At 28.0% G+C, this 24,562-nt stretch overlaps 1 protein-coding gene across 2 annotated transcripts in view; it reads left to right on the top strand.

Moving 5' to 3' along the window:
* LOC142325390 (fibroblast growth factor receptor homolog 1-like) overlaps window positions 1–24,562 on the top strand; it is a 194,376-nt gene that overhangs the window by 90,959 nt on the left and 78,855 nt on the right. For both annotated transcript variants that reach the window (XM_075367110.1, XM_075367111.1), the window contains exon 3: window positions 16,193–16,296. In XM_075367110.1, coding sequence (XP_075223225.1) covers window positions 16,212–16,296 — 85 coding nt within the window. In that variant the 5' untranslated portion in view covers window positions 16,193–16,211. The remainder of the gene's footprint in view (window positions 1–16,192; window positions 16,297–24,562) is intronic.

Raw genomic sequence — 24,562 nt, 5'->3', positions numbered from 1 at the left:
ATAGGAGAAATTAAATTCAAACCATTGTAAAGTTAGAATTGTGAGGTTTTATAACCTGAAATTAACATTACTACTTACATCCAACAAAAAAAAAGTAGTTCATTCAATGTAAACATAGCTATGTTATCGACAGGGAGCATCTATTAACTAAGAATTGGAACACCCTCAGCTTCCGTAGCGTTGCACTTGCCAACATCGCTCACTCCATTTCGAATTGGCAATCTACCAATTGGAATTGGTATAATACGTAATTCCATCTTTCAACAGGGACAATAGGTTTTGTGGAGTAACTTATTATCCATTAGAGTTTTTAAAGTATTTTAATTTTATAAACAAAGGTAAAAATGTTTTAATTATGTTTAAAATTAATTGTAATTATATAGAAAAATAAACAGAATAGCTTACACCTCTTTTTTTTAAATTTAAACATACCTCTATTAAATATATTTTTCCATTCAGAATCTATTTAAAACTTAATCGTGTCTGTTAAAGATGCAAAAGAAAATAAGAAAGTGATGTAGTTTTTTATACTTGCTTATTTTTTAAAGAAAATTTCATTATAAATTACAAAATTTTACTTTTGGAATAGTTTTTCGTGATTTTTTTTACAAGTAATTTTTTAAATAACTTTCTTTCTTTTTCTATTAAGCCTCCGGAACCGCCGTAAGATATTAACTTCAGTGGTTGATGTGTATGAATGTAAATGAAGTACAGTCTCAGCACGATCATTCCTGAGATATGTGGTTAATTGAAATCCAACCACCAAAGAACACCGGTACCCACGATCTAGTATTCAAATCCGTATAAAATTAACTACTGCCTTTACTAGAATTTGTACCTTAGAACTCTTGATTCGAAACAGAGGATTTGCGATGACGAGTTCACCACTACACCAACACGGTGGGTTACTTTTAATCAGCTAATAAACAATATATGCCTCTATAAGATATTCGGCACAAATTAGATCGGATTGTACAGAGTCATATCATACACAGAATCATAAAATAAAATTACTTATTTTGAATTTTCGAAAATATCTTATATAGCTGGTTTTATCGTAAATCACAAATTACAAAGATCATGTCGATTTTTCTACAACTGATTCTTGAAAATTATCGTGGAAATTTTTACGAAACAAAAATCGAAAGGATTTAGTTATAGTTTTTAATTAATTGCCGTATCCTTTGTAGGTTGCTTTTTAGAGAAAAAGAAAATTAAATTTTTTTTAATAATGACTAAAAATGTTTAATAAAATTAGTTTAGAGCTATAATTAAATATCTGGCAAAGTATTAGTTAGGATTTTATCAAATATTTCTTAAAAAGTCATAGTTTAGTTACCAGAAGGGTTTCTTAAATAAAATTTTAAACATAACACTATTTATATTTCTTGAATCAGTTTGAAATTTAGGTAAAATTCAACAAAAGGTTTTTCGACTGTTTTAACTAAATCGCAATAAACCACTTAAAATCTGTGAAGATGTATAATACTATATTATGTATAATACTGACTAATTTTATTTGCTCTGACGACCAACTTCTAGTAATTATGTAAGAATTCAATGAGCTAGACACCATCCGAACATGGCATTTGATTCAATAATCAAAAGTTAAAAGTGAAATTTCCAGAAAAACTTACCGCCGCTTCTTATAACATATTTTTTTTAAGCTTCATTTTACTTTTTATTTTGAAGAAGTATATTATTATTTATTAGTTATTTTTTTCACATTAATTCCATTTTACAAACTTCTCAATGTAGGACACCATTTATATCAATCGTCTGCAGCTGTTGAGTCAAAAAATTAACTTTACGTACTCACGCTTATACGCTTGTTTTTTCTTTGATCATTTTTCATTGATCGTATGTAAAAATAGTAGCATTTCTCTAACAAATAATTTTTGATGTAATAATATAAGATACAAACGTCAAATTATTCATAACATATATTGAAATGCGTATAATAAAATGAAGTAGATAATAAAAATGTTATTTATATCGTGTTTCGGAATAATAAATGACCGCATATGTAAATTATAAAGGTTATAGTATTATTTATCGATGTTTTTGTAAAAGGATAGAAGACGAAATAAAAAGTTGAAAAATATTGAGAGAATAGTTTTGTAGTCGTAGATATAATAGTTGTAGGTGACAGTCGGTTTCTCTTTAATAATGACAAAATGGCTAAAAAATTAACCACAAAAAAAACCAAGTTTTAAATTCCTAGACATAATATTCTATATAATACACTTTAGTTCTGTTATTATTAGGACATACGTAATAACTTATCCCTTCTCTTTCCTTTTATCTAATATAAAACTTTACATCCAGCAAACGCAGGAGAAGGCTTTCCCTACACGCTATTTAACTATGTTGCGGGTGGGGGTCAAGCCCTCTCCTACCACTTAAAAGCCACCCAAAATTTTAACCACATGCATACTTGCACAAACCGTTGTCATTAATAGTAATGATAAATGGTTTCATCATATATTACTTTATAATCCGAAAATATTCGGCGTTTATTAAATGCTCATAGAAATATGTGTAGCTGTCGGTAAAATACAAAAAGTAATAGGTCTGAAAAATGTAAGAAAGTATGTGAATGTTGCAAAATAAAGACGCTTTGCTTAATCGCACGGTTAATGGAAAAAATTATTATTACTGTTTTAAAATAAAAATTTAGTTAGTTATTTTTTCTTAGAAATTTTTTAATTCCTTATCCCTTCCAGTAACATTTCAATTCTGTTTCTTACGATATATAAATAATGGTTTGACAAAATTGAGCGTAACTTTGGCTGAAAACAGAAATTCATAAAAACATCGAATAATTTTTTTCGCTCTTTCCACTTCAGATAGGTAGTATTTATAAAAGAATATGAAGAATATTTTTTCGAAAGATATTCGTAGACCAGTTTTGTCAGTCATTTCCTTTAATACGTTGATTTATTTTTTGACTGTTCTTAAATCTTTTGATAGCGATCGAAAAAATATCGTTTACCAAAAATCTTACTTTTTCAATTACATCTTATTTTTCTTCGCATTGTTTACACCATTTCCTAATTACTTTTTGTAGTACTGCATTAAAAAAATAGGCTATAATCCGTCTTCTTGTCCTGTTTGGATTTTGAAGTTTCTGACAGCTCTTTGAACTCTATTTTGAATTTTGTTTCTTTTAAATTATTGATTAATTTATTAATTAACAATTTAAAATATTTTTTTGGGGGGGATTTATTTCAATTCTCTTTGAACAAAGCCAGGAGGTTATTGATTGTGATTTACGTTTGATTTGTTTGAAGTTACATAGAACGACTAATTATAAACTCTGTGTGTGTGTTCGCGCGCGCGTGCGCTTATTATTTTATTTTAGTATTATGACCCAAGGTTTTTTAATTTTGAAAATGATAGGTGACAAAACGCCAGACCTAGTCGGAAATCAAATAACATGACCTAGAAAGTAACATACTAACCAGTACACCAATTGGCCAGCCGTATTAGTTATGGTATAGATAATCGTATTAGAAAGGTTTTTAATACTCATCCAATATATATATATATATATATAAATTAGTTATTATAAAATGAAAAATTTTTTCATTGATTAGAAAATGAAAATATGTTGTTGAATTTAGAGTCAGACTGAATTTTTTCCTAAATCATCGGTTAGTAGTTGAATCAAACAGTTTAGAATTATTAAATGGGAACGATTTAATCAAATGTGGATGGTTTATCCTCTTTGAAACGGGTAGAATACAAAGTTTTTCTTCGATGCAATTGAGTACAGTATGAAAAATAAAAAAAATGGAAGTAATCGGAAGAGATCCTACCCATATCAAAAACCCCGCGAGGAATTATGTTTCTACTATATACGATATCTTAAGAATTCCTGTTCTGAACAAGGTCTTATGGACCTGAGCAAAACGGTGTACTATAACGATCTACCTCGATCAGAAGCTCTGAATCTGTATGCTGATAAACTCCGAAATTGCAATGTGGAGCCTTCTAAGCACCATCTAATGACCATACATCAGTTACTTTTTTATTGAGGTCAATGTTGTGATGACTCTTCCTATGAAGCAATCCGGGGATTTGTTACCTATTCGGATTCCCACAAAAAAATGATCAAATAATACTGATTTTTTTATCAAATTATTACTTTTGCATTAAATTCACGATAATGTATATAAGTCAACCTATATCGAATTGACATGTTTGGAATTTTTATTCTTAATAAAAACTAAAATTACTTTCTTTCACCATCAACGGTTCATTTTATGTATACTGTCTCCTGTTCGTGTAGGATCGATACTGCTCTTATCATAGTCCCTTAATTGAATTATATTAAAATAAAAAATTTATTTAATAATATAAATGTTATAGGAAAATAAATTAGTTATACCCGCTTGAAATTGTTATAAGAGAGAAAATTTACTGTAATACTAGTATTTGCCTTACAAGATAGATATCAGACATTTGATTACTAAAGTAACTTTTTTTTATAATTTTATTTGTAAATTGTTTTATTTTTTATTTTGATATTCTAATGGAAATGGAAAAACTGTGAAAATTTAGATACTTATATGAGGTTAGATTCATGTTCTACCAACTTCAAAAGTTTTGGATTTTTTTTTATTAATTTTAAAATATTTTCATTAAAAAAAGTGTTTTGCAATAAATCCAGAAAGAAAGAAAATTCAAAGTCGGTAGATTTCAATAACCTTTTACTAATGGTCGATTAATTACTACTACCTGACCCCCCCCCCCCCAAAAATGAGAAATTACCAATTATGAGATATTTTTAAAACAATTAATAAATAAATAAAGATAATTTAAAACTGTTTGATATTGATGTGTCCTGTCAAAATCAGATATTATTGCATTACTTTTTTACTTAAAACATGAAAATTAATTTTTTTTAAAGATGCTAAATATTAATCCATTATATAAATATATAATATATTTCAGTAAATCTTTTATTTCAATATTTAAAAAAATTACATTTTAATGAGTAATTAATTTTATTCAGTTGAATTGATTACACCATGTAAAAAGAAAAAAATATTAAAAAAGCTACGATTTCTCCTAAAATAAACCTGTACACAGTGAAGACTGTAATATCACTACTCAATAATCTCATAAAGATTATTGCATTGTTGTAAACACATTTTAAATTGTTTCATATTCTGATAATACTATTAATAATTTATGTGGGAGTTTATTTATTTATCTGTACATCGTTAATAAGTAAAATAAAATTTACAAGAAGTATATCCTATATGATCAACCGGAAATGGAGGCTGTACAGCCCACTGCAGCATTATTTATTAAGGTTACGCAGGTATCACATCTTATTCGTACAGTGAGAGTTTAAATTTAACTTTGTCACACCCTACGTTCTCCAGGCCAAAATGTGTTGTTAATTAGTGACCAGTAACAAATTAGCCAGAATAAGACAGTCTGACAACATTAAAATTTAACCAGTATGATTAGGGCTCGATCTATTCTGACTTTTTACCCGGAACAGTAACCGCTTATTCTCTTTGCTACCTCAACAAGGAAACCACCATCAATAAAAAGAAAGTTTTATAATGAATTACTAAGAAAATTTTTCTTTAAATTTTTTATATTAGTTTATTATTTTACGATTAACAATTGTCGGTTTTCATGCTACACTGATAAAGAATCATTTTAACTTAAAATTTTTAGTACTTCTTTAATAATACACTACATCCTTTTACTTCTTGTAAAAACTGATTCAAAATTAAACGGCTGCTTATTTTTTCACACACACACATATATTCACAAACACTTTTGTGAGATTATGAAATTGAATTTCTGAACATAAAATTACCCCGTACAAATTTTTAACTTTACTAATATAAATCATTTTCAATCCTTTTTATGATTTAAATATTATAGATCATCTTTTATTATTAATAACACACAATATAGTCACTCTTACCATAAAATTAATACATTATGAGCAATAATCCTGTAGCTAAAAGAGAAATAAATTATTTTATTATAATAACGAACACGCCCAGGTGGTGTAGATTATGCTTCTACTGGTTGTAAAACCATAGACTATTATATTACTACTATTTATGGTAAAAAGGAAGTGCTCTCATGCTGTTTTATTTCCTTTTTTCTTCTTTTATGGAATTGTATTAAAACACATCTATTTAAATCTTTTTTAACTTATATGAAAGTAAAACTGATTTGGAAACGAAAATTTTGTATTTATTTTAACAAAAAAATATCTGTTTGTTTACAAATTAGTTAAAATAAGATTTTTATTTATTTTTAACTATAATTTGTTCTATAAAACTTAGTCTACTTAAGCAAATGATACTGTGTAATTTTTTTTGTCAACAGTTGTTTCTATAATTTAATCTTTAAATATTGGTAGAAATATTCTTTTGCGGAAGTAGTAGTTTTTTTTTATTATTCTTTTATTTATTTTTACTTTGTTTTTACATTTAGATTTACTTGTGTTAATTATCACTATATTTATTGATGATAATTTCTAAACAGTCGAAATTTAATTTCAATTGTTAAATTTTTTTTCCTCACAATTTGTTTATTTACAGTCGGCTCTGATTTAGGAACCACAAATAAATCGTATAATAAAAAGCATATGATGAGGGGTTCCAACGAACACCCTCAACAAAACGTACATATGCATAAAGGTATAAATAAAGAATATACATACATATATAAAGTTCATATATATAAATAAACTCGCACTGAATAAAACCACATAGTCACAAGAGTTTATAAAGTTCCAGTAAAAAACAATCAAAAAAGATTTATAACACCATTAAAAATAAACAAAGATAAACAAATAGTAATATAACAAGAGCATAGAGATAAATGGAAAGAGGCTAGACTCCTCATCAAAGCCTAGAAAGATGCTCATCACATATGTGGTACTTTCTTTTTCCTGTTTAGCCTCCGGTAACTACCGTTTAGATAATTCTTCAGAGGATGAATGAGGATGATATGTATGAGTGTAAATGAAGTGTAGTCTTGTACATTCTCAGTTCGACTATTCCTGAGATGTGTGGTTAATTGAAACCCAACCACCAAAGAACACCGGTATCCACGATCTAGTATTCAAATCCGTGTAAAAATAACTGGCTTTACTAGGACTTGAACGCTGTAATTGTCGACTTCCAAATCAGCTGATTTGGGAAGACGCGTTAACCACTAGACCAACCCGGTGGGTTCACATATGTGGTACTGAACCAGCTTAAGAGTAACTCAGATTTCCCTAAGACCAGCACATGTAGGCGTTTCAGTCACCGGACATCCTCACTGTAATCTAGAAGATTAACTGCTACAAAGTTCACGTGGTTTTCTAACCGCTGTCTGTACTTTACCGAACCGTTTGACCTCTTCGCAAATATAAGGTGATTCAAGATAGTCATGAATTTCTTCGTTCCGTACGAACCACGTTGCCTCTGCAATGGATCTCGCCAATTTATTCTGGAAACGTTGTATAATTTCAATATTACTTGTGCTCGTCGTACCCATAGCTCCATGCCATTTATCCAATTCGGTTTTAGAATCATCTTGTATTTTAAAAGTTTGTAGGACAGCGACAAGTGTGAATTCCTGCCTAACAACCAATAAAGCTTCTTACACACGTGTTGAACCGTTTCGTTTTTTCTCTCACGTAGTACTTGCACGTCAAACGACGATCAAGGTGGAGCCTAAGGTAATGAACGCGGTCAAAGTATGGGATGAAAATGCGGTCTAGTGGCTCCGGAGACAGTCACCTCTTTTCATCGCAAACGTTATATAATTCGACTTATTTTGTTTAACCTTTATTCTCCATTTTATTAAATATACGCAGATCAAGCCTATATGGAGATTTGCTGAGGCTAAATGTAGGTCTTCGTCTACCAACAACAACCAGGATTGGTGTATCATCAGCAAACGAGGCGACGGTGACAAAGGTTCGGAGCCGGAAGTTCTGCAATGAAAACTGAGTATAGGACTGGTCTTAAGACGGAGCCATATGGAACCTCTAATCTAATGTCAAAGAATCCAGATAATCATTGCATCTGACATGGGAATGTCGAGGTAGTTCGCAAAATCAGATAAAAGGGATTGAGGAAGGCTGCATTTCAGCTTATGGAGCAGAACAGGCAGCCAGACCTAGTCAAAGGCCTGCTGAACATCTAAGATGGCCGCTGAACAGAATTTCAGAATTTTAGTTTTTGGTAAACTGATATTATTTACGACTTAAAACATAATTTTATGTTTGGAAATTTATTCTTTTTAATTTTTTAAAATCATATTCCTAATTTAAATTTAAATTTCTTTCTTTTCTTGTTTTGTAATTTTGTACGTACATCATACTTTCTTTTATTATTTTTTTTCTTAAATTCAATTTTTGTTAAATCATAATTGAAAAATTGTATGGAAAACTTAAAGTTAACTTTTTTTCTGAAGTAATTATAATAAAAATAATTACTTAAGTACAAATTAAATTATTTATTTATTTTTTAGGGATAAGAAGTTTTGCTAATCCAAAAATGTTTAATAAGAAAATAGTTGTTATATGTGCTTCATTTTTATCTGATAATAAATTATATGAATTTTTCAGTCTCTTCCAAGATTTATTTAACAATGCAGTTAAGAGAACTTGACTGTTGATTGTAAACAACTGAGATTAATTGCCAGAATAGAAATCAACTTGAAAACAAAGATAATGAAATTTGACAGAAAGAAGGATAATGAGAAATTAAATATTAATATAGAGGAGGCCAACATACCAGAAGAAGAACAGTCTTGACAATTAGACAGTAAAATTATAAAGAATGGAAGAATATCAAAAGCATACTAAGAAAATCAATGAGTTTTCATAAACAAAAATCTGTTAATGGAGAAATTTTTAACACATATTTAAAAATTAAAAAGATATTTGTATGGAATGTAACGCTTTTAGATCGTAAAACATGTACAGTAAAAAAAAGAAACGAATAGAGGCCGTTGAAATGAAATTTTGAAAGGAGAATGATAAAAATTAAATGGATGTACAACATTTGAAATGAGGAAGTCTTAGGAAAAATAATACGATAGAGAAATTTTTGGTAGAATCTAGTAAAATATGAACTAGGAAATATATTAAGGCACCCAGGTTTGGTTAATTCTGGAATTGTTGAAATATAATTTGAAATAAAATTTATTGATACCTGTTACTTGTTTTTTGGAACTTTTTTCATACAATTCAACACAATAATTTGGCTTATGAGAAAGGAGCTTATTATGGTTCCGTTACTGTTTTTTATAAATTGGAGAACCATTTGAGAAATCTTCCCACAATTTACTTAAAATACAATTAAAAAATTTTCTTTTATGGTAACAATGCATAAATTCTGGACAGAGTAATATTACTCGCAGAAATTATTATTTTTAAATAATATTAATTAAAAACAAAAAAAAATCAATTTATCTGCATTTCGTTCAACGTGTACATAAAATATGTGTACTTAAAATAATTTTCATTAGTGGCCTTTGAATGGCGTATTATTTTGCAGTATTTTTTTTTTATATTTAATGTATTTCTTTTAACATTATTTCATATGTTTGTATTTAAATAATTAATATGGATTTTAAGCACATCTAATTTTTTTCTTATAGTTTATTTTTGTATTTATAATTTATCTTAAGATTGACATGATCATCTATAAAATCTATTTTTATATTCCGATCAGAATATTTATTTATTTGATAGAGGAACATGTAGAAGGTAAATCGGTCGAAGAATATATTTAGATTAAAATACATAAAACAGTTAATTGTGAATGTAAGAATAATAAATATTTTGAGATTAACCGTTTAGCGCAGAACAAAAAGGAATAAAGAATATTATTATCAAACCAGACAACTCTCTGATGACAGCAATAAAAAATGTACGTTTCTTTATGTTCAGTTAATCATTAAATTCATTAAGATCAGATTGAAATAGATCAGTTTTTCTTTTTTTCCACGAGATAAAAACTATTTAATATTTATAAATAATTGAACCATTTAATGAAAATTAAACTGTAAAATAATTTTTTCAGCGCAATTTTACAAGAAATGCTGATTATTGTATATCCATTCAAAAACCTTCAGTAAATAATTTTTTGTTTGACCTATTATGCAGTTTCTTTATCGCTAATTGGCATCATAAACGAAAAACATAGGCTTATTTTATAATGAGAAGATAATACTGGGAGTATCGCATAAAATCACCTTAATCTTTGTCAGTATTATTCATTTAAAACAACATAAGAGCTCTATATTACCAATTGTTTCCATTAATAAACATGTTAAATTAATATTCATTATTGTTAGACCACCAACGTAGAGCAGATAATAAACTACAACAGTTTATTTTAGATTAATAACAATAATGATGATGATGTTGATAATAATAACAACAGCAAAATAAAACATTAATTATATCAAATGAAACATGGTAACTGATACAGTCCCTTCAAGTCATTCTGGCAAATAATGTTACACTTCTAAATCGCTAACAGATTACCGTTTATATGAATTAAGTATCACTTTTTTATCGAACTAATACTGATTTTTTTTAGGTATTTTCTGTTATGCGCCCTGCATCTTTTTTTTTTTTTTTATTTCTCACGAATTTATATAAAATTATGAGATGATATCGTTTAAATCATCATATTAAATTATTAAATAATGTAGATAAATAATTTTGTAAAAACTGTTACTTGTCTTGGCCTTTACCGCTTACAGATAAGACAGCGATCTTTTTTTCTTTTTCTGTTTAGCCTCTGGAACCACTGTCAGGATTACCTCAGAGGACGATTGAGGATGGTATGAATTTAATCTTGTACAGTTGACCATTTCTGAAATGTGTAGTTAATTGAAACCCAATCACCTAAGAACACCGGTATCCACGATCTAGTATTCAAAACCGTATAAAAGTAACCGCCTTTGCTAGGATTTGAACCTTAAAATTCTCGACAAGATAGAGATCTGGTATTGTCAATTTGTACGCAATGTCAAATCGTCGGATGCACATACTCAAACAATCAAATCATTTTGGGCTTCAACCTAAAGGAGAAATCATATAAGGAGTGCGGTACAGCAGACACGTATTGGACTGTCTGAATTCACTTCCTGTAAGTGTGAATTGTTATGGCGGTAATCGGTTGCGTCAAAGCGATGCATTTAGTAAATTTTGTAGGATATTCTAGCCTTTTGGCCGCCTGCCTAATATTTTTTTCTTTATTATAGCTATTGTTGAGATTAGGTTAGTTAATTAGTTTGTAAAATATGTTAAATGTGTGAGTTAAGTGTGTAGCATAGATTTTAAAAGTACTTTATAGGTTACTGCTCTCCGTACGGCAAGTCTGTTTCTCATAACCAAATTATAAAATGGTAAATAAAGTTTACATTTTGTTAATACTCTACTTTTGTATCTTTCTTTGTGAAATAAGAGTTTCTGTTTGTCACCGTGTAAAACCGTTGTTATGGGTGTCACGACTATATGTACTTAACGTTGTCGCCCTGCTTTACTGTAATCTCGCAGTGTCCGAGTAGAAAAGTGCAGTCTTCTGTTTGGATGGTCGTAGGTTCCAAACTCAGGGAAGATGTGGAAATAACAATTTATAAACAATACATTAAAAAAGAGCGTACTCTTTTTTAACGCTTAACATAAAACACCCTTTTTTTAGAAAATTAAGAGTTTTTAATTAATTAAAAGTAATTTTATTTTTATACATATTAAAAGAGTTTAATCATAATTAAGGAAAAAATGTAATGGTTAAATACTGTGTAGGATAAAATATATGAAAATATCTTAAATTGATTGATTCGTATACAATTCAGGAAGACGCTAGATATCTAGTGTAGCTTTGTTCATTCAGGACCCACACACACCATATCCTGTGTTTGAAAAACATCGATATAAAAAAAGAAATTATATATTAGAAATCTGCTACCTATCATAACATGTTTGTACCAGAATTACTTACAGAATAGCCTGTATTGAAGTAAACATTAATTTTTTTCTTTTATTTGGCTGGAAAATTTTGAAGTGATTATTTTATCAGAATTTACAAAAGAAAATTGCATGGGCATACCCAAAATACTATCAATAGTCTGAATTGTTTGTTATTACTTTTTGTACTGTAGTATTTTTATAATAGGAATACATACGATAAAAATAATTATCATCCGTAAAGTCGAGTAGAGCTTTTTAATAATATAATTTTTTAACTGCACCGTATTACACCTTGCTGATTAATATCATCAGATATATTATTTAAAAAAATAAAATAAACATACAACTGTTTCATATAAAACGTACTTTTTAATTTAAAAGGCACCCCTCAGCTCAAAAAAAACTTATTTATTTAAAATTTTATAAATACTGACTGTTTCAGACTTGAAATCTTTGCACAAAGAATTGAAATTTTCTTCGCTATTTTTTCTCTAAATATGGCGTTGTTTGGGAAAGAACAGGCCTTTTTACTCTTATCATAACAGTAGGATTATCCCTGTTGAATTACTTCAACTTCCCCGCCCTCAAAAAGTGGATTTTATCAATTTTTTTACTTTTCCAAATGATCAAATTCCAATTTTTTAATATCTTCAAATGAGCTGTTCTCAAAAGTTAAAACAGATTTCAAACTTTTATCTGATGATTAAGAAAAGTATTAAACATAGATTTTTTGACTGGGGAAAGAAATAAATTCTGAGTTCATGTAAATCATTCAGAGAAAATTCAATCAATTTTTTTTGGATATGACTTTAGACATATCTATAAGTACATAATATCGTAGACAAAATTGTACCAACAAATCACGGAGTTCGTAGAACTTCGTCTGTAAGAGGCAACGAAATACGTTTACTGTTCTAAACATGACCTAACCTAACAATGAAATGAAAATGGAAAAAAATATAAGCGTGAAAGCATTATATTTCAGTTCAATTAGATTAGTAATAAAGAATACTTTCAAAAAATACTTCGAATTTTTTTTAGGTCCAAACTCTTTATGGCATACTAGAAATGTGCATAAATGTTACTTTCTCAAAAAACCTAAATAATAGAAGAAAATGTAAAACCAGTCTATATAGATATTAAACATTTTGTACATATTAATTTGATTAATTATTTAATAATTAATTAATTTGTTTACATTAAATAATTAAATAAATTGTTACGTGCAAATTTGTCTTTTAAATGCAAATATAAATATATGCACTGTTCGTTGCCTTATCGTAATTTTAATCTGATTATTAGCCTGTTTCTTTCCAATTAAACATATAAATTTGTAACTATGTAAACTACATAAATCAGACATATTCGTACTTTGTTAATATAAACAGAAAAGTTTAAGAAGTATGTAGTATGAAATAACAAATTTGCGTACGAGTGAAAAAAAGGCTTTGAAACCAATCGAGTAGTAAATATGAATATAACATTCTGTTACACATATATTCTCTTATATATTCATGCGTGCGTGTGTGTGCGCGCGCGCGTGTGTGTGTTGATTATTACTAATAGTATTTAAGACAGCTATAATTTTAATTCTAAATTCGATTTAGATAGAAGTGGTCTTATATAACTTAATGTTTTTTTACCTGCTTTTTGTGATGTCTACAGCTGAATTTTAATTTAAAAAAATAAATATATTTAAAGATTATCAAATAGTACAAACAATTAGAAACACGTTTTGATGAATGCGTCATCGTCAGTTAAATTAACAAAATAATTCAGAGCAGCCTCTGGTTTTATGACTATTAATAAAAATTAATTAATTTTATTACCTAACTTAATAACATTTTATTAATAGGAACGCAACAGAAGGTTGCACTTTTTTCAAGATTTTGTTTTATTTTAATTGTTTAATTTAACTGATGATGATGTAGGCGTCAGAGTTATTATTTTTTTAACTATATTTTAATAGTTAATAATCTTTTTTTAACGTTTTAATTAAAATTTCCTTTTTTGTTACTGAAGATTGTGGCATAGATTTCATAAAAATTCAGGTAGTTTAAAACACACATACGAATATACGTAAGCGGGCACACAAATTCTTATATAATTTTTCCAATAAGTTTTGTATTAAATAAAGATGTAATTTGAACGTAGCTGCTTCCTTTTCACTCTGTTGAAAGTTATGTTTCCTTCAATCAAACACTTAAACAAATTTAGTGATTAGCTTAAAACCCAAAATTATTCATCATTTTGTATGATTGTAGAAAAAATATTTCTGAAAGACCGAGATGCTTTAGTTTTACAAGTTCCATGATCGTAAAACATTTCCCTACAGAATTCATCGGAAATTTAAAATATTAAGGAAAATGTTTGGAAACGAATGAATTTGATTTAAGACATTCGTTTAAGAATTTAAAGAACCATAAATAGAATTTAATCATGATGCTTTTGATGTATGCTATACTTCGATTCAAAAATCCCGTTTAAAGCTTGAAAAAGTAAATCTCGTGTAAATCATTCAAATAGTTATGATTTATTGCTGAATTATTAAAAATCTAAATTATTTAAAATTTTAAAAATTATTTCACGTGTTATTAATTTTCATTAGTAAATAAGAAACGTATAATAATTCTTTTGGGTGTGATAAAGATTAATAAATAATAAAGGACGCGTTGCTATGAAAACCTACAACTAGCAATTGGCACGCGGAAGAAATTCTCACGATTTTATTGGCTATAAAACAGTTGTTTGCAAAACATGACCACAACAATGGGCCAGATATTCATTTTACGTTTCATTGCCTTACCTATAGTAAATAATAACACGATATAAATTATTAATAGAGTTTTATTGCCAATGTTATTTTAATTATTTTATTTAAATTATTAAAATACAGTAATTAAATATTATTACATCGATTTTACCAGTTAGATACAAAAATTTTGAACATTGAATTATATAAATATTGTTTTTTGTAAATAAATCAATTTTGTCCGTAAATGTTAAAATTGAAAAGTTGGTAATTTCTTACTGAAATACATGATGAAAATACGTAATTATAAAGGTATGTGGGGATATGTAGAAAGAATAGTTTTTATTTGAATTATCTATATGGATACAATACAGAAATTACTTCTTTTTTTATATTTTGTACGTTTTCCAATGTAGCATTAATATTAAGTTGTGTGAAATTAACAAATTAAGTGTAAAATTAAACTTAAAACTTACTGTTTTAAAATGAGTATTATTGTAAGAATAAAAATTATAAAGATATATAATTAATGACTTTCATAACCCGATTTTTTTCTTTCCTACCAATAACAGAGGTAAAAAAATTGTAGAAAAAATATGGGATACTATTGTATATATGAAGTTAGGTCAATTTTTTTTTTACTGTTTTCAAAAAATAAATTTCTTTTAGTAGTATATTAAATAAAAATTCTTATATTTTATTCATAGCTTATGCATGCATATCGTCTATTTGTGCTTGTGTGTGTGTGTGTGTGTGTGTGTGTGTGTGTGTGTGTGTGTGTGTGTGTGTTTGTGTATTTTGGTTTTGAAAGGGAGATGAATTGAAATGGATTTAGATGTGTGCTTGTGGTTGATGACCTTTTTCTCTATGCTACATTAAAAACGATTCTTTCCGCACAACGATGTGATCGTTTGTACTACGTTCTTTATATAAACGTACGTACATAATAAATTCTCTGAAGTCTTTTTATTAGAGTACATGTATCTTCCACGTGAGTATAAGCCCTTCATGCGTTCTTTACCTTCTTGGTTTCATATGTCTTTCGTCACACATAATTACACTCCAATAATTTTAACTATAGTAATAAAATTTAAATCCTCTAACAGTTGAATATTATTCGTTAATTAAAGTCTAATATAAATAATATATTAATATTAAATCATTATAGTAACAAGAAGTATTCTTTTATGACTACCAATAGTATATATATATATATATATATATATATATATATATATATATATAGTGTGTGTGTGTGTGTGTGTCTGTGTAGGAGGAAATGGTGCCATAAATTAAAATAATTATTGTTTTTTTGTTTATTTTTAATTAGACTACGCTTAAATAGTACACAAAGGATGACAAGAATTTTAAATATATTAAAAATTTTCTTTTTTGCTTGTCGTCTCAAAATATTATGTAACCTACACAAATCTATTATTATATAAACGAAATGGAATTTTGCTTTTCAGGAATAAGAGGAGGTAGAAAATGTTGTTTATATTCCTAACTCTTATCAGCGTCGTCTGTGTCGCGACGACTGCCCGTTCACCTGTTAGAGAACTACAGTTAAAAGGTAAGCTTTATAATTAAGCTTCATGATTTATAAATTAAATTAAATTATCATGATTTGTAAATTTTATTTTCAACTTTTTTTTCTTGTTTGATGATATCGACACATAGGCTTGAAGCTTGTTCGTAGAAATTAAATTTTTTAGCGTATGAAAAATACCATATGCTTGACCGGGATTCAAACCCAGGACCTCCGGATGAAAGTCGAGATGCTATTAAGTCTAAAACTTAACTTACAAATATTAAAAAAAAAAAGTAGCTTTGTTGTTTTATAAAATTTAGTCCAGTCTTTCTCACAGCTACGAGTGTATCAAGTACCTAAAGTAATACGTCCTATTCAGAGTGGTATTCTCTTTAAGTAGTGATGTGCCTCTAGTAAAAAGCGTGTAGTAAGTGGATTAAAAATCATTTATATTTTGATGATCTCGATATAAATATATAAAACAGTACATTGAATTAAAAAGAAAATCAACGGGAAACAACTTCATGCCCTTGTAGGCCTTGCATAGGATACTTAATCTTGAAAATGGTTCTGTGTAAATTAAAATATATCATAATTTATGGAGTCATCTAGCCTGTAAATGTGGAATAGTAAATATGTACTTACCTTCATCCAAGAACAAAAAAAACATATATTAGAAATACATTATATAATAATGGTTTTCTCGAAACAGTTTTCATCCTTATTATCCTTAGCTTTCGGTAACCGTTGATTCGGCATTTTTATTCGTTGAAATTTATTTCAATCCCTAGTTGTTGATAAATACATTCAAACATAGTATTAAGTACCTGTTCAAAAGAATAATATTCCTCAATCCGTAACAATAGATAGTAAATGTTTAATGTTAGTTTTTACGTAATGTATACAGAAGTAGCTTCTAACTAAAATACTAATTTCTAGTTTTATCCCTAGTCTGACTATTTATTTTCGAGATATTTATCATATCTGAAAATCTTTTCCCGATCTATCGTCTGAGGATTTCTAAATAGGAGGTTAGATCTAATAAACATGGATTTGAATTCTAAATTCTGTAGTTTAAATTTAACTAAATTCATGGTATTTTCATGTTAAAATATACGCTTACCACCTTTCTTATATTTCCATACAATATTCCAGTTAAAAATATTATCCATTACAATATTATCCATTAACTAAGAAATTTTTACCAGACTGAATCGGATTCGATCCTTGACTTCTGTATTTACAACTTATTCGTAAATGTATGCTCTAACCCTTAAATGCATGGCTTTATATTTTATTTTTAGATAAACTTAATGTGTACAAAAAGAATGTGGTTAATAACGGAAGATAATACAAGTCAGCTGAAGGTTAGTTCCTTATTCTATTCACTTAGTATCTAATTACAGAGTGACAACTATACATTTCTTTTAACAAATCTTCATTAACTTCCTGTCCATTTATACAGTACTCCAAATATATAGCCTATACGTTATACGCGTACTGTTTTTAAACACGTATTGCGTTAAATAGAATACGGAATTTATACATTGTATTTTATTTAATTATTACTAGTATTATATTACGTAAAATGTTATTACCGATTAATATTCTTAGCAGTACCTAAGGAAGTTCCTACTATATTAGTATCTGTTTACGCTTTGTTATTGAATTTTAAACAGATGGCCGATTCGATCAAAATGAATGCCTGTAATGTTTAATAAAAAGTTAAATCGATAGGTTGATTTCAGCTCACTGCTATCGTTTTTTAGATTATTGATTTTTCAATAGATAATATTTATTAAGTTAATTTAGTAATCTAACATTCACAGTATACAAACATAAAACCATTGTTATCAAAAAATGGATCTATTATTTATTTTTATTTTTTTGATGGCTTGTATCCAGAATTAATTTTATTCTTAAAAAAAAAATGTTTCCTTTTATTTCCAAGCCAACGCCTTAATACTGCTATGACATCGTTTTTTTTCAGTTCCTAAGCAATAAGATTTCTAGTTATTTTCTTTTGATTTTACATTATAATTATAAATACTTGTCTTTTAACCGAGGGATGTAAAGATCCGGTTTTATCTAAGTAAATTGATATTTATTTCTTTGTTTATTGCTACGATACACAATAAAGTGAATAAATATGAACCGATTTTAATGTAAATTTTCAGAAATATTATTTAATTTAAAATAAATGAAATGTACATACAAGAATCTTTTATTTAATGTACACAAAAAATTATACGTAAAAATTAGCGACGCCTTAGTAGATCCTCTTACACCTACACGGAAATAAACAACATTTCAAGAAAAGTTTTATACTCAGATTTGAAAATATGCGAAGTTATATTTGATTCTTCACTTAGTTAAGTCTCGGAAGTTGTCAACTCTGGTGACATTGTTTATTGTGATAGAGGAACACGCGGTGACTGCATGTTGTTGTCGAATAGTGGTTTGATGGTCGATCTTTTATTAAAATAACGTTACAATGAAAAATATGACTTAAGTTAGAAGAAGATCATTTATTTTTTCTACTTTAAATAAATTATTTTTAAACTAAGCGTTGTGCACCCGTTGCGCTTCTATCGCTAAACAGTTTAAGGTATTATATCTCGCCTACTTGTTTTACTTCTGTACTCCAATAAATCCTTGCACCACAATTCTCCTGATCACTACATAATTTCTCATATTTTTCTAACAAATTTTAAATTAAATAATAATAATAGTAAACTAAACCTGCCAAGAAATTAAGGATTATAAATAGCAAATCATAACTAAACTAAAACAACGAGTAAATATGTATTTTTAAAAATTAATTTCTGGGAAAAGTCTTCCAAATTACTTAAAAACATTCGGGATTTTGTGAAAATATAAATTTAATCTAACAAAAGATCATAAATAACTAAGAAATTATTTTTAAAGCAATAACTCGTTACAATATTACCATAATTAGATAACAAAAATATTTAATATTGATTCGAGGGACTCCAAATTGATCCTGATAAGTTAAAATGACGTTGTTTTTTTTTTTTTTAATTTAATGATTTCAAAAAAAATTCACGATATGTAACAAAAACAGAAATCAGAAGATGATTATCAATTAATATTTTAAAAAGTAAACTAAATTTTAATTATAAACATTTCCAAATTATTTAATTATTTACTTAACATTTAATGATCGTAATCCTCAATATCGCTACGGTTAATATTTTAATAAATAAAATCAAAAATTTTTAACATCGTTAGGAGGGAATCAACGATCAATATTTCCTGAATAATTAATTTCTCCAATAATTATAAATAGATTATAATTTCTATTAAATATTATATGCTTATATTAATAAACTTATGAATTGAGACAGTTAATATAACTAAAACAGAGAACATACTAAAAATAGAAAGAAGGTTTTTGAGAAAAATACATGGATCAAAAAAAGACAGAAGGTTGTAAATTAAGTCAAACTGAAATACCGGGTGACGCAAAAGAAGTAAACGGTTTTTAAACATTTACACAAAGCAGATTTTTAAACTGTTAATTTATTTCAATGAGGAATTATGAAATCTATGAATATTTTTTTTAAGCTACTAATGCAAAACTACGTCGTGCAAATAACCCAATAATAATTTACAATAATTTTCTGCCTCACAAATTGGTGCTTTTTTATAGAGTTTTCTATGACGTTGGTTAAAACATTCGGAGTTGGGTTTCAATTTCAGTTTGAATAATGGTAATTGTTGGATGGTCGGTGACTTATTAATTTGAACCTTCTCCTTTAGATACTCCCCCCCCCCCCCAGAAAATAATCTGGGGCTGTTAAATCCGGGGAACGAGAAGACCAGTTGATTGAAAAGATCCTTGAAATTATCCGTTTACCAAAAATTTTTCTTAAAAAAGCTGAATACTGAATCTAACAGTGTGTGTAGTAGTTCCATCTTGTTAGAACCACAATATATGATTTTCAGCAACAGCGATCATATGCTGTATCTTATTAAAAATTTGAATCATGTCGGTATCACTCAGCAGTCAACGGTTACAGCATTCCCGTCAACATCTTCAAAAAAAATATGGTCTTATCTGTGGAATATAATACAGCACCAGATTGTACATTTAAGCGGATGTAATTCCCTCTTGTGGATAACTCTTGAATTCACGTTTCCTCGTTTTCGGCAGTTTTGTTTATTAACAAAGCCATTTAGATGAAAGTGCGCTTCATCGCTCATTATCAGATTATGCATGAATTTTTTTTTACCTCGTGCCAATTCTTGAAACTGTACGGTATAATTTAGGCGTTCTTCAAAATCTCCCTGCTTCAGTTCTTGCACGAGTTTAATTTTCTATGGGAACAGTCCTTTACCAGTAATCGCTGCAATGATCTCGTGAGTAATGTTTAACTGAAGAAAGCGTCTTTGAGTTATGTTTCTGGGTTCTCCTCAATACTCTCTTGTACTCTTAAATATTCTCTTCACTTCGGGATGTACTGGACTTCCGGATTTTGGCATATCCCTTACTGAACCCTGCTGTTGAAAACGTTCCGCCAAGTGCCTAATCATGTAAGCGGAATCTGGATTCCTTATATTGAAATGGCGACAACAGGTTCATTAAGTGTGTATTATTGAATATTGATTTTGGAAAAAAATTCTATTATTTTCATCCACTGAACAAGCGTGTATATTTTTCTTTTATAAGGGAATATACCAGATTTCCTCTATAAGATCTGAAAAAAAATGAACAAAATCAATTAAAATTAAAAAGTTATAATTTTTTTCAAATCGCTTGGTTTCTTTTATGCCACCTGATACAAAAATTCATTAAGATTTAGAAATAGCCATTTCAAAGAAAACATTAAGTTTTCTGGGTCACTTGATCCGAATAGACTAAGAATAATTGAACAAAAAACTTTTTTGATAAATTCCGGCTTCTCTGAAAACTGAACTTTTACTACAGAAACAAAAGTTTCTGTAGTAAAAGAGAAAGATTAGAAACATTAGTGGTTATAAAGACAAACGAGAAAATGATGAAGGAAAAAAGAGAGAAATTGAAAGGATTTTAGCGTTGCCCTTAAAAAGACGATTCGTGAAAAAAACTTACTAATTAAAATCAAATAAAAATGTTACCAGAAATCCTAGATGACTTAAATAATATAAGGTCCTCCCTTCCAGTAATCAGATAAGTTTCTTTGTAGGGCGTATAATACAATATTACATAACATGATGAATAACGTTATGCACAATTTAATAGAAAAGTATAACACAGTCCATCTCCTAAAATTTTTATTAACAAAACCAAATTGAACTGTATAAGTAAATAGATTTGAGTTTAGGTAAACCAATATTTAAAAATGTCTGCTATTAAGAAAATGCAACGGAAAAAGCTACATTAATTTGTTGGTATATATACTTTTTGACCCAGCCTTTCTTGTGGCTGTGTATTAAACACCTCAGGTACAAGAGATACCAGTTAATTCAATTGCTTTAATGTAATAATTTTCATTAAAAATTCATTAGCTATATGTTAAAACAGCGTGAAGGTGTCACTTGTGAGGCTAAATATATCACCTGTATGTGTGTGGCCTTAACATACCGATGTATGTTAAGTGCCATAACTGCAATAATTGTAGGCGACCTGACATGAATTACAAATAAATTTCGAAAATGGCGTATCTATTTTATGTCAACCCTAATAAAGAAAATGAGAAGTGAGGCGGTTTCTTATTATTTTCTTCAGCAAGCCAAATATACTATTGCGTATAAAAATGCCAAGCCATCAAAATGCATGTGATATTCAGTTATTTGATATACAAATAATTATCCACCTTAAGTAATCGGTGATTCTCGGTCATAAACGTAAAACAAATTATTTTTACAATTTAATTATCAAAATTAATAATAACATTTAACGGTCGGGATTTATATATTTTTGTATTAATTTTATCATAAAAATAATGTAATAATACAATTCTATTATTTAATTACAATTTGTAGTTCTATGCATATAAATATGTATGAACGAATAAACGTTAACGTATTTTTTTTTTTTCATCAATTATAGTTATAGAAAGTACAAGTTCATCTTATGACAAATTTTAAATATAAATTTTTACAAAGGATTAAATTCTTTTTCTTTAAAATTTTGCTTATGATTAACTTTTAAAATTAGTAGTTAAGTGGGCATAAATTTGTGTTCCCAGCGAATATTACAACCTGTGCCAAATAATTATTATTTTGTATTTTAATCTTTTTTTTATTATATATTCTAAAATAGATCCAACAAAAAGTTAACAAAAAGTAGATTGTAGAAAACATTTTATTTATATATAATTAAAATATATTATAGAATGGTATTTTAATCGTTTTACGTAATTAAAACGGTTGTAATTTCAATTCAGTTTTATGTTTATTTATAGTAACATATTTTAATCGTCCGTTTCTGCTAGTGTTCTTTAGTAATTTTCATAAAAAGAAATGTTTCTTTGGCAACGATCTGTCTATGTTGTGTCTGTCTACAGTAAGAAGTGTTCTGTGTATTTTTGTATGTATACGTCGGTAGAACCGGGAATTTTTAAATGCTAAGGTAGTGCAGATGGAATAAGAGGTTACAAAGGGGGGTTAAGCTACTGGTTTGGCGAACAATATTCTGTGGTTTAGTTCTATTTGCGGAACAGTTATTTAAAACAAGAAGAAAATAAGGGAGAGAAAAAGAGAGAGAGAAAAAAAAAGAAACCAGTAAGCGTAAGATATGAAGGAAAGACAGAGAAAGTGAAAAGTTAGAGACCAGACATGGATACTAGGCGACGTACAGTCTGCCATATCTGTTATAGTACTATTAACGTTATATGTCCACATCCGCGTCTGACGCTGTTACTAATAACAAGCACACTTCATTATGGTACGTATACCTATTATAGTGTGTCGTATTTAACTTATAATAAAAAGAAAAAAATATGTAATTTACTTTCATAGCGAATTCAACGGATGTTGTTAATGCATACTTAAAATGTGTATTATTTTAGATCCCTTATAGCGAAAATAATTTATTACCAGAGAAAAATTATTGATAAGTAGCGTAAATATTATGTTACAACAGACATTTTATAATTAATTATACATCTATATAAAAATAGTTTTATTTTAGTCTGCATGTTTGTCCAACTTCAAATTTAGAAAGGCTGAATAGATTACAATTAAATTTTATAATTTTTCTATAAAATTTGTAGTGAATTAATTTTACTGAAAAAGAAAATCTGCTAAGGTTTAGTTCTGATTTTGATTTAAAAATGATCGCCTGATCTTATAATTAATTTCATGTTTTTTACTTCCTTGTACGAAGTAAAGGAACTATTGTAATCGCGAAAAATTTTGGTTTACAGATTTCAACAGAAATATTCATTTTGACCATCCCTGTATTCATTTTGACTAATTTCGGCGACACGTCTGTACGTAGGTACGTACGTATGTATCTCGCGTAACTCAAAAACGATTAGCCGTAGAATGTTGAAATTTTGGATTTAGAACTTTTTCTTAACTGCAGTAAAAAGCCCTCATTGAGAGCTTTTCAACGATATATATCATATGTAGCTGTTATTTTCATTGGTTCCAGAGTTATCGCCAAATAAAATTTTAATAATGAAATATTTTGATCTTACGAGGGGAAGGCACATCGGTTTGAATCCGGCTTCATCTCCCTTTTTTAATTTAAATGTATTGATTTATTAATAATTATTAACCTCTGATTGTTAAAAGTTTTACAATAAATAATAATTCAATAACAGTTAAAAAAAAAGAAAAAATCAGAAATTATTACTGAAATAAAATTTGCATACTTTTCATTTTAATTCAAAGATGTTTACAGAGGTTAACAATTATTAATAAAAATCAATATATTTAAATTTTTAAAAAAAGTTATAAAAAAATATATGTATATGAAGTCGGATTTGAACCGATGTGTCCATGGTTATTGATCCGACACGTTCTCACTTACACCACATAACTACTTGGGCGACGTGAAACAAAATTAATACGTGAGACCACAAAAATGTGATGCAATTTGGTGTCCTATACAATGCAATTATGTAACTGTTCACTTTATTAAAGAATTGGAGGATCTTATTATCTCACTTTCAAATGAAATAAGTCTAAAAGAAGTGCAGCAAAAAATGTATATACGTAATTTAATAGGCATGCAAGGAAGTCATGTGGTGTCCACATCAGATTTTAGGTAGACTTCAAAAGAAAGCTACCTATTGTAAAGGGTACCATGATCTGACTTCCGGAAAATTTCGACATATCTTCGCGTTTCACATCC

Source organism: Lycorma delicatula, chromosome 5, assembly GCF_047948215.1.
Source record: "Lycorma delicatula isolate Av1 chromosome 5, ASM4794821v1, whole genome shotgun sequence".
Taxonomy (NCBI): domain Eukaryota; kingdom Metazoa; phylum Arthropoda; class Insecta; order Hemiptera; family Fulgoridae; genus Lycorma; species Lycorma delicatula.
The sequence above is the reverse complement of the archived record's forward strand: the minus strand, read 5'-3'. Positions and strand labels throughout refer to the sequence as shown.